Source organism: Panicum virgatum, chromosome 5K (assembly GCF_016808335.1).
Source record: "Panicum virgatum strain AP13 chromosome 5K, P.virgatum_v5, whole genome shotgun sequence".
NCBI classification, from domain to species: domain Eukaryota; kingdom Viridiplantae; phylum Streptophyta; class Magnoliopsida; order Poales; family Poaceae; genus Panicum; species Panicum virgatum.
The window spans coordinates 61,709,455-61,720,842 of NC_053140.1; the positions used below are offsets into that span (position 1 = coordinate 61,709,455).

General features: G+C 50.2%; 2 protein-coding genes across 2 annotated transcripts; both read left to right on the forward strand.

Annotated features, from left to right (window-relative positions):
- Positions 1 to 1,981: 1,981 nt before the first annotated feature.
- On the forward strand, positions 1,982 to 3,629 carry LOC120710338 (cationic peroxidase SPC4-like). The gene is made up of 3 exons (XM_039995965.1): positions 1,982 to 2,244; positions 2,685 to 3,240; positions 3,432 to 3,629. Exons 1-3 carry the CDS (start codon positions 1,982 to 1,984, stop codon positions 3,627 to 3,629), a joined length of 1,017 nt encoding a protein of 338 aa, XP_039851899.1.
- A 5,519-nt stretch (positions 3,630 to 9,148) lies between these two features.
- Positions 9,149 to 10,539, forward strand: LOC120709330 (cationic peroxidase SPC4-like). Its single transcript, XM_039994941.1, has 2 exons — positions 9,149 to 9,607; positions 9,683 to 10,539. Exons 1-2 carry the CDS (start codon positions 9,167 to 9,169, stop codon positions 10,295 to 10,297), a joined length of 1,056 nt encoding a protein of 351 aa, XP_039850875.1. The 5' UTR covers positions 9,149 to 9,166; the 3' UTR covers positions 10,298 to 10,539.
- Positions 10,540 to 11,388: the final 849 nt, after the last annotated feature.

The following is an 11,388-nucleotide window of genomic DNA, read 5'->3' on the forward strand; positions in this document are numbered from 1 at the left end:
CAAACTTCGCCGTTCAACCGGTTCCGACCGGTATACCGGCCGGTTAGACCGGTATACCGGCCGGTTTGTCCGGTATACCGGCCGGTTTGACTAGCAACTGGTCAAATTCAATTTTTTTTCTTTTTTGGTTTAAATTCAAATGCCCGCAAAGTATACTAAATAAATGTTTGTACAACATATTTTAGTCTAAATGAACTCTCCAACCCTCTTTTGTACTACTTTTACATTGTATCTGTATACTTTTGTATGCACGTTTTTTTATTTAACTTCAAATCCCCGCAAACTATACTAAATGAACGAATTTTTGAGAAAATTTGACACCATTAGATTCGTCGCACCTTGAAGTATTTTTAGGAATTTTTTGGGAATTTTTCATTTTTTTTTAATTTAAATTTAAATTTTGAATTTGGACCGGTTTCATACCGGACCAAACCGGAACCGGTCCAGACCGGTTTGACTGGTCCGGTTACCGACGGTTTGGTGAACCCTGCTCGTGAGACGACGGGCGGGGCTCGTGCTCCGAGGGGTTGGGGACAGCTCCGACTGCGTTGTACGGCACAGCCTTGCTGCGCGCCTGATTTTTACCTTTTATTTGTATTATATGAAATTTTGTTTGATACGTGGAAGAATAATGTAATTAGATTGATAGAATATTTTTTATGATTGCAATGTATGTGAGACTAATTGGTCAATTTGTTATCTTATTTTTTTTGGCGCAGGTTGTTGCTGTAATTACTGTTAGCAGTTAGCAGGTTAAATAACTTGTGTAGTGGAAAAACTGTATGACATTAACATATAAGGGTAATCACTCTTTTGGTCATCGAGGTCACACTGTACCCACTACCGGATATCGGATCTGTTTTTTTTTTACTCGCTCCCCCCCTCTCTCTTCTGCGCCGGTAGGATCCGGCGCCAGCGAGCTGGGACCAGGCAGCCGGAGCTCGAGCCGGCGACGGGCTTTGGTTTTTGGATAGAGTAATTGTTGTATGTAGGTAGATTTTTTTAAGTAACGTACATAAGATGAATCCGTTGTTTAAGGAGTTTGCTTGCGATGAGCTCATACCACCGACGCTGGAGTTTGCACGTGTATAATTTTTATGTGATTATATTAGTTTGAGTGCAAATGATAGCGTGTATTTGCAAGCAACGTGTAAAGTAACATATAAATTGTATGTTGTTGCATATATGTAGCTGCGCAAAAAATATAGTACATTAATTAGTTTATAGTAGTGGCGGATGGCAAGCCCATACGTTACTATGGGTAATTTTTTTTAAATACTTTTTCAGTTCAGTGTTGATAAATTATGCTAGGTTAATATCATGCCTATGTTGTCTAACAGTATAAGCTTATAGAAATTTACGCATTGTAGAAATCTTTTAATCTATTGGTATGTAGCTATTGTTTTGTTTGTTTTCATAAACAACCGTCAATACTTTAAGTAGCTGGCAGTAATATTGCGAAACATAGGCATGGGTGCATATCAAAGGAGCCTCGGGGCCTGATGTCAGGGGATGGTTCGGAGTTTATGTGTCCTTTGTTTGTCCACATGTTTGTCTACGAGAAGGAGCTACCATGGGGTCCACACGGTCTTTTTTTACCCCCGGCGCCCTCCCACTCTCGCACTTTCTCTCTCTGTCTCGGCCTTCCCACTCCGTCCGCAACCTCCTCGCCACCTCCGCCGCCCGCACTGCCGTAGCTCCTGCCGGCCGTGCCGCCGCAGCTCCGGACGTGCGCGACTCTCTCTCCCTCTCTCTCCCTTTCTCGCTCTCCTTCTCCCATGGCGGATCCAGCGGCAGCCTCCCTCCCCGACGGCATCCCGTGGCGGCCTCGCGCTGCTGCGGCGGACCCAGGGCGGCGGCGCGCCTCCGAGACGGAGGAGCTGGTCTCGCGGCAGAGCGGGGCCCGCACGCGCCTCCTCCTCCCGGCGACCATGGACGGCGAAGCCCTCCCCTGCTCCTTCGGATCCCCGCGCGGGTGGCCATGGCGGCGGTGGAGCGCTGTCCCGGGTGCGAAGGCCGGCGCGAGCGGCATTGCGTGGGGGCGCTCCCCACTCCCCTGTACCCTCCAAGCGGCGGAGCCGAGGATGACCGGCGGCGCGCGAGGTCGGCGGCGGAGGGGCGCGGCGGCGAGCAGCAGGCGTCGGCGGGACTCCTGCGGGAGGACCAGGCCTCGCGCCGCGCGGAGGCCGTGCGGCGCCACAGTGGCTGCGGGCTCGTGGGGCCCGCAGCAGCGGCCGGCGCATGGTGGCTGGCTGGAGGCGCAGTGGCGCTTGGTGGCCGTTCGATGGCCCGATCGGACGGCCGTTTTTTTTCCGGCTGACGTGGCGCGACGAGAAGCCGGGGAATGACACCGAAATCGTGTTTTAGAGATATCCGGCCTCTACATCATTAACATATTGGAAGCACTAGTAGTGTAGCTATAACAATACTCCATGACAAGTTTATGGATGATTCGTTCAACTCATCAACACTGTTTGCTTACTTTGCTTCTTCATTGAGGCCATGTTTAGTTCCCACCCCATAAACCTCGTAAACGCAAAAAAACCGTCACATCGAATGTTTCGACACATGCATGGAGTACTAAATGAAATCTATTTACAAAACTTTTTGCATAGATGAGCTGTAAATCGCGAGACAAATCTTATAAGTCTACTTAATCCATAATTTGCAATATTAACGCTAACCATCAACGACCTCCGCGACCGCCTCGACAGGGCCTGCGGCGGCCGCGTTGTCTCCTGCGCCGACATCCTCACCCTCGCCGCGCGCGACTCCGTGGCCCTGGCCAGCGGCCCGGCCTACGAGGTGCCCCTCGGCCGGCGCGAAGGCCTGGCGCCCGCGTCGCAGGACGCCGTCTTCGCCGCGCTCCCGCCGCCGAGCTCCAACGTCACCACGCTCCTGAGCTTCCTGTCCAGGATCGACCTGGACGCCACCGACCTCGTCGCGCTCTCCGGCGGCCACACCGTCGGCGTCGCCCACTGCGGGTCCTTCGAGGACCACCTGTTCCCGACGCAGGACCCCACCCTGAACCAGTGGTTCGCCGGGCGGCTGAGGCTCACCTGCCCCGCCAAGGGCGCCGACGGCACGACGGCCAACGACATCCGGACGCCCAACACGTTCGACAAGTACTACGTGGACCTGCTCGACCGGGAGGGGCTCTTCACCTCCGACCAGGACCTCTTCACCGACGGCAGGACCAAGCCGCTAGTCACCAAGTTCTCCGTCGACCAGGACACACTAGTAGAAAAAAGTTTTAGGTCCACTCAAAAATACCGGTACGCTCATTCATGGGTTACTTCAAAAGGAAATCATCTCCTTCTCAATCAAAAGAACTGTGTAGCTGAGATGGTAAAAGAGCAACGCGCAAGACTAGAGATCGTGAGTTCAAATCCCAGACAAAGAAAATATTTTTCGGCAGTCGGTGCCTTAAGGCATTTTTTAGTAGTGACGCCTTCTTCCAGCAGTTCGTCTACTCGTACGTCAAGATGGGGCAGATCAATGTGCTGACGGGGGCGACGCAGGGCCAGATCCGCGCCAACTGCTCGGCGCGCAACAACAATGAGCAGCAGCTGCCGCCCTGGTCCGTCGTGGAAACCGTCGTCGACGCCGCCGAGAGCATCGTGCTCTAGATCGATCGATTGACCACTCTACTGGCTACTTGATCGATCAAGTGTGAGGCTTGCAATTGCTGCTAGCGTCCTTCGATGCATGGTTGGGTTAGTGTATGTATGTGACATTGTGAGGCGGCTACCAGACGAACCAATAATAAAGCTGATCTTTCGAGTGCGTACGTACTTATGCATGCATGGCAACAATGAACAAGAAACGCTGACCTATCGGCCTTGTTTGTATTTCCTAGAATTCTAGGAACAATGACACTTTGACTGCTAATTACGGTGTCAAACAAAGTCAGTTTACAAAACCAACTTTAGAACTCCCGCGTTAGGAACCCTGAAGAATCTAACGAGGCTTTTGACCGCGTAATTAGATGATGGTTATTGTAGCATCACTGTAGCTAACCTTCGATTAATTACCATCATTAGATTCGTCGCGAAAAGTTACATCCATATCTGAAGAGATTTTGCAAATGGACATTATCTGATAGCCTATGCATATAAAATTCTTTCCTAAAAAAGTTTATAGATTAGAAAGGAACCAAACAAGGCCGATATCCGTCCAGTGCCTGCGGCTTTCTGAATTCTGACGATGAGCAGCGCGCCGCACCAACGCAACTCCATGAAAATCATGCGTGGGCTGTGCCTTTGTAAGACGGTCCCGGCCCATATGGCAATCTTCTTCTTGTGCTAAAAAAATTCTGCACTCCAAATGGCCCAACATTTATTCAGGTCCATTTTTATATATATATTACCTGGAATAACAGAACACGGGGCCGGCTTGCACTCCTGTGGGCCGGCACACTTTATTTTCTTCTTTTTCTTAGAGCGAGCGAATGTTATTATTGTGCTTAATAGACTTCTTTCCTTTTTTTTATCTGCATGTTTTGCGTATGTATGACTTTGTATATATGCCACACGTATGTATATATAGTATTATACGATCGATCGATAATATATGCTGACGGGCTGGGCCGGGCCGGGCCGATCCGGACACGGGGATCTTCTTATTACTTATTAATAATGGATCGGAGATAGATCTTGTGCAAGGAAAGGAAATATATATATATATATATATATATATATATATATATATATATATATATATATATAGTAGGCATACACAGTAGTCACATATATGTTACGTTTTTGACAAGACGAGGCCGCCGGATCCCTTGAACTTGTCTTCCATGATGGAATCCAACTTTCTCCCCATCTCTTGACTGGATCATGTGGTTTACCCAATCACCCACCATGCCTCTCCTGAAGAAGGCTGATTTCTCATACACCACGTCGGGTCTTGGAAAGCTGCACAACCTTTACCACCTGCTCGACAACGCCGCCCTCTTCTTCCCTGTCGGTGAATGGGAAGGATCTGCCATCATGTCTTCATACTTGAGGAACATCACCCGTACTCGAGGCAATGGTTCCAGAAAGGCCCGTAGGGAAAAGAACCCTCGCAAAACTTCCCATTCACCGCCTGGGTCCAAGTCATGATCAGCGCCAACACGTACGGCCACCGCCTGGGGAGGATCCAGGAAGAAGCTAGCGGCATGGGCATATGGGTGGCGACAAGCCTTGGGGCCTTGAGCCATGTGGTGCCGCACTTGGGGTTTGTGGCTAGGATGATGTCGTCGTGACGAGGCTTGAAGATGTCTTGGAGGAGCATGACTCTCTTGGCGGTCTGGGGCCATAGCCAGTAGCCCTTGTAGAGCACCAAGCCCTCTCTCAGTGGAAGTTAGTTTGGACATAACAAGATCATCCTCATCCATCCCGACGGATCGGAGCTATTGGGTTGTGCCATGGCCGCTACAAGGCTTACTACGCCTAAGGATAAGTCGATCTAGCTGTGTGCGTGCTGAAGAACGAAGGCCGGCCGGAGAATATTATATAGACGGATCGGACATTAATTGATTGTTGTAACTATTATTGGATTGGTTGAATGAATCATCAATAATAATGTAGTACGCATGTTGATGAGATGGTGACATAGTTGATTTTTTTTTTTGTAAATCATTTGATTTGATGCCTAATGTTATCACAATTAATCTTGCTTAGGAGTATGGTAGTACAGCTTTGGATATACCCGCGCCTTCCCCTACTCATACCCATGAGTTAATTATCCAATCAATGCCCTCCCCGTAACTTGCCCATTTTAATTTGTCCATACCCACTGGGTAACGGGGAAATATAGGATGGATACGGGTAAATGCATATAATACAGGATATGAATAACCAAACAAAGCCTGGTCACAGCATTCCAACAGTGAGAGATTGTTGCTTGATCTTATAATACAATAAATCTGTAGTAGCAAGCAGGATATGCACCAACCACGGATACCAGTATCAGTATGGATATGCTAGACAAACCAAACAATAAAAATATGATTGTACAAGAGTTTGCAGGGATTCAGATGCTAGGCCTTGCAGTAGGAACAAGATGAGTGCCTCGTATATAATGTCTATTCTTTCAGAGGCTAAGAGGCAAAGATAACTTCTGCAAGAAGCTGAAAAGGGTGAATTGTTCAATGAGTACTACGAAGGCCACATGTGAATTTTAGAACCTAAGTCACATGTCCAGATAACTGGAGATGTACAATAATCTGTCACGACCCGCCTCTTGGCCGCCGGTGGTGAGGACCGGGACGTGAGGAAGATGGACTACCTCTCACCGATAGATGCTCCCGTGGCCGTCGATGATGGACGCCGCGACGTGAGATGGTCGCCGCCAAGGACGAACACGGAAGGGGAAAAACCGGATTCAGTTTGTGATTTAATTTCTGTCTCATCCTCCCCTCCCATGCGACTTCCTCATGTATCTCCCTTCCACACGCTGACAGCTGGGCCCCACCGTCTATGGACCAAGTCCACATATAGATAGCACGGGTGTTGCACTTCCGCCGCCCCAAAATGTTTCTTGTCCCCAAGCAACACCATTTCCTGGATAGTCTACTCTTTACTCAATCTTTGCTGTCCAACTTTCCTGAAGAATTTGTGCAGAACTAGACTTGTTGAAGTTGAATTTATATATGCCTGGATCCCATGGCCTGATTATCAACAAGATAACCAGTAGTAATTCTTTAGCATTAGGTGCCATGTATGCAGAATCAACTGAGTTCACCCCTTGTTTTCTTGAATCCACAGCAATTGGGAACGTCAACCACATTGCAACACCCTCACTCAATTGATCTGGAGGGACGTACATAAACTCTGCAATGATAAGTTTTGTATAGAAACCATTGCCTTCCTGAGATTTATACTGAATGGATGGTTCTTGTTTCCCATGTGGAGAGTGTTTCCTTCCAAGGACAAGGTGGTATTGCAAGCTGATCATCAGCATACTAGTTAGCTCCCACATACTAGACCCAATCCCACAGTCATCTAACTCAGGATCACACTTCTTCATGCCAACAGTACCAGGTAGTAATTGCAAACTGAATATTTCTGAAGACTTCTGAATGAACTGAATTAGGACTGAGATTTCACTTATCCTCAAGGATAATCCCATGATAAGATTGCTCCAAATGCCAGGATCTCATTGCCAAACAGAAATGCATCCCTGGTACTCCACATCCAGCAAGTACGCATCCAAAAATAATTCAGACTTGAAAGTTTGATTACTGAGCTGTGTGTTAAAGATATCACTCAAAGTCCTTTTCAGCTCAGCTAGTAGAGAAGGCGGCTCGGGCAAAGGAAGGAAGCACAGGAGGTAAATCGAACAGCACGGGCCGATGAAAGAGGGAATCTGATACCAATTATCACGACCCGCCTCTTGGCCGCCGGTGGTGAGGACCGGGACGTGAGGAAGATGGACTACCTCTCATTGATAGATGCTCCCATGGCCGCCGACGATGGACGCCGCGACGTGAGATGGTCGCCGCCGAGGACGAACACGGAAGGGGAAAAACCCGTTTCAGTTTGTGATTTGATTTCTGTCTCATCCTCCCCTCCCATGCGACTTCCTCATGTATCTCCCTTCCACACGCTGACAGCTGGGCCCCACCGTCTATGGACCAAGTCCACATGCAGATAGCACGGGTGTTACATAATCATAGCATGAGCACTAACCAATCCTCTCGTCCCTATCTGTAGAGTACAAGATAACTAGAAATATTGTAAAAGTGCCAAAGAAAAGGCCTTCACATCTGATATATCGAAACAAAAGCACCCAGGGACTGCTAATCTGTATGGAAACCTGGTCTGATCCTGCTCCTGCAACAAAATAGATGGAGTTAAAATGATATATAGCTCCAACAAAATTACCTTTCTAGCCGAGCCTATAGCTATACAATAACATGTATAGCTACTTAACAGTATAGCAGCAATCATATCAAGCAAATAACAAAAGCTAAGTGATGTCATGCAATTCTGCAAGAGTAGTTCAACAGTGAGGGATCGATCATGTGTAGCTTCCATGCACAGTAGTTCAACAGTGGGTGTGGTTTCCTAGTTTCTGCGATCTCTTGGACTCTCTTGCATGCATCTTGCACTCCTGCATAGCGCTACTGCACTACCACAGTGCATAGGGTTAGGTAACAGCTGCTTTAACACAGTGCATAGCACTATTGCACTACACTGTCAGCTGTCACAATAGAGTCAAATTTGTGAGTTCCTACCTGATTGATGCACATCGAGTGCCTTGGAAGGTATGCAGGTGTCAGGAGAGAGATGTCACGAGCAGGTAGGTGCAGACGGCTTCAATCCCAAACGAGCTAGGAACAAACTGGCCACGCTTCCATCTTCGAGCTCGCGGTCGAGGCCGTCGGCCAGCTGCGAAAGATCCACCAAGCGACGGCAGAGCTCGGACTTGCCGGAGAAGCCCCAAGAGGTTGCCCGCGGCGGCGGCGGCGCGGCCGAGATCCCCTTCAGCCTATAATTTGGGTAACGGGGAAGGACGGATAACTACAGTAATACCCTCCCCATACTCGTCTCACATATGGATATATCCATCCCTGCCCGTTAGAGACGGGTACATCCGTACCCTACCCGTTTGTTATGGATGTGGGTTTGGGCAACGGGTTCAGATATCCCTTGGCAACTTGACGTGGAAGACTGGAAGGTGCGACGCTAGCTGGTGCGCCAGTACAGCAGGCAGGCACGACACGACACGCCGCGCCGCCCGTGGTTGGAAGGTGAGCTGCTGTCCACGCGGCCCGGATGCATAGCCATCTGTCAGCAGTTGATGGCTATCTATCTCTCTGCTCCTTTGGGACTTGAGAGAATTTGTCCTACCAACAATCCACTGACTCAGCATCAGAACCTACCAATGCAACAAACACCAAATAACACGGCTACTCGCATGTATATGTGGCACGTAGGCGTAGCCAGCTAGTAGGTCTCGTCTGCTGATCGACACGACACCAAGTTTGGCCAAGAGCACGACCGTATGCATGAGTAGTCCCATGCATGCATGACCATGGACACTGACATGCATGCATGTGTCGTCATATATGAGTCTGCTTGTTTTGTTCAAATTAAAAACAAGTGAAATGAAATTGCGTTGCGTGTATAAATAATGGGAGCGAGCGAGGATACTAGCTTCAGAATTTCAGATGGGTCCTTGTTCTGCTTCGCTCGCTGCCGCAGTGGCGGCCGGCCTCCTCCTCATCTCCGGCGGCTGCGTCGTCGCCCAGCAGCCGCCGCCGGTGGCGCAAGGCCTGTCGTTCGACTTCTACAAGCGGAGCTGCCCCAAGGCGGAGTCCATCGTGCGGAGCTTCGTGCAGGACGCGGTGCGCCGGGACGTGGGCCTCGCCGCGGGCCTCCTGCGCCTCCACTTCCACGACTGCTTCGTCCAGGGCTGCGACGCCTCCGTCCTGCTCGACGGCTCCGCCACCGGCCCCGGCGAGAAGCAGGCGCCGCCCAACCTCACGCTCCGCCCCTCCGCCTTCAAGGCCATCAACGACATCCACACCCGCCTGCAGAGGGAGTGCGCCGCCGCCGTCGTCTCCTGCTCCGACGTCCTCGCGCTCGCCGCCCGCGACTCCGTCGTCGCGGTGAGTAGTTAGCTATGCCTATACATGACTGCAAATTAAATACTTATGCAATAATTAATTCGCGCATATATGCAGTCGGGAGGCCCGAGCTACCGGGTGCCCCTGGGGCGGCGCGACAGCACCAGCTTCGCGACGCAGCAGGACGTGCTCGGCGGCCTCCCGCCGCCCACCGCCACCGCCCCGGCTCTCCTGGCCGTGCTCTCCAAGCTCAACCTGGACGCCGCCGACCTGGTGGCGCTCTCCGGCGGGCACACCATCGGCCTCGGCCACTGCACCTCCTTCGAGGGCCGGCTCTTCCCGCGCCAGGACCCGACCCTGAACGCCACCTTCGCCGGCCTCCTCCGGCGGACCTGCCCGGCCATGGGCACCGACCGGAGGACGGCGCTGGACGTGCGGACGCCCAACAAGTTCGACAACAAGTACTACGTGAACCTGGTGAACCGGGAGGGGCTCTTCACCTCGGACCAGGACCTCTTCAGCAACGCCGCCACCAGGGACATGGTCGCCAGGTTCGCGCAGAGCCAGAAGGCCTTCTTCGACCAGTTCGCGTCCTCCATGGTGAAGATGGGGCAGATCAAGGTGCTCACGGGGAAGCAGGGCCAGATACGCAGCAACTGCTCCGCGCGCAACAACCCAGCCGGCCTGCTGCTGCCATGGTCCATCTCCATCCTCGACGACCAGGCCTTCTAGCTAGATACTTCATGGCTGCTCGTAGTCGATCGTACGTACCGGATCATGAGCACGTGGCAGCTTGTAGCATGCATCTAGCTTATTAGCTTGGGGAAATAAAAGTGACCATGCATCCATGGCACAAATATCAGAGTCCGGCCGGCCGGTGTGTACAAGCATATCTAGATTTTTTTTGTTGCTATTTTCATCTTACTACGACCTCTCGAATATAATAATCAGACGCTCCACGAAATTAAAAGAGATGAAGCTAGATCCCTAGAAAAACAAAAAGAATCAAAATATATGTACAAGCGGCCTCTGACGTGGCCGTGGTGAGAAATTTTTTTAATTGTTTTCGATTTTTATAGTATAGATATGTCATTTGCCGCGCGCAGCGGAGAATGAGATAGGTCACCGCCGGGCCTGTCGTCAGGAATCTAAACTGATGCCGGATATATATTTTAAAACATTAGTATAGGCACCGCACAAAAGATCCAAGCAGAAACACACAGTGAATTGAAAGATCGAGACGAGAAAGAAGCAGCAGGCCCGATCGATCAAATGCCTAGCGTGAGGAGAAGGAAGCAGCAGGCGCGCGCGGCACAGGAGCAGCACTAGTATACGTAGGGGGCGGTAAATAGCCTAAAATTTTGAACAAAAAAAATCTAAGGGCCGGATCTTAAAAGATTGGGCTTTAATTTTATACAAATTTGAATTAAAAAAATTTAAAGATCTTGATGGAATGTGAAAAAGTCACTAGGGTCATGGCCCATTACCACCCCTATATACAGCTGTCTGGGCGATGAGCTAGCTAGCTCCGTTCGTCGATCGGCCTCGGGTTCGGGACGATGCATGCTCAGTAGGTATCCATTGGAGCCGAGCAGCCGGTCATGGCAGGTTCATCACTATGTCCTGTAATCCTACGCAAGCGCAAGTCTGTATGCATGATCCTTGCCCTGAAAGATCTCTCTGCTCTGCTCTGCTCCCCCGCCGGTGCTATTATTTATATCTGACGGTGAAGGAGGGTGTTATGTACGATTGCAAATTTGATCGAGAGCTACCAGCACCTAATATAATATAGTATGTGCTATATATTGTCAGTCATTTCATTA

What these genes read in the sequence shown, in the direction of transcription:
- LOC120709330 (XM_039994941.1), top strand. Translation starts at nt 9,167, where the DNA reads ATGGGTCCTTGTTCTGCTTCGCTCGCTGCCGCAGTGGCGGCCGGCCTC. An exon ending in CCCGCGACTCCGTCGTCGCG is followed by an intron (nt 9,608 to 9,682) that starts GTGAGTAGTTAG and finishes GCATATATGCAG; the next exon opens with TCGGGAGGCCCGAGCTACCG.
- LOC120710338 (XM_039995965.1), top strand. Translation starts at nt 1,982, where the DNA reads ATGGCGGCGGTGGAGCGCTGTCCCGGGTGCGAAGGCCGGCGCGAGCGG. An exon ending in GCAGCAGCGGCCGGCGCATG is followed by an intron (nt 2,245 to 2,684) that starts GTGGCTGGCTGG and finishes ATTAACGCTAAC; the next exon opens with CATCAACGACCTCCGCGACC. An exon ending in CCGTCGACCAGGACACACTA is followed by an intron (nt 3,241 to 3,431) that starts GTAGAAAAAAGT and finishes CGGTGCCTTAAG; the next exon opens with GCATTTTTTAGTAGTGACGC.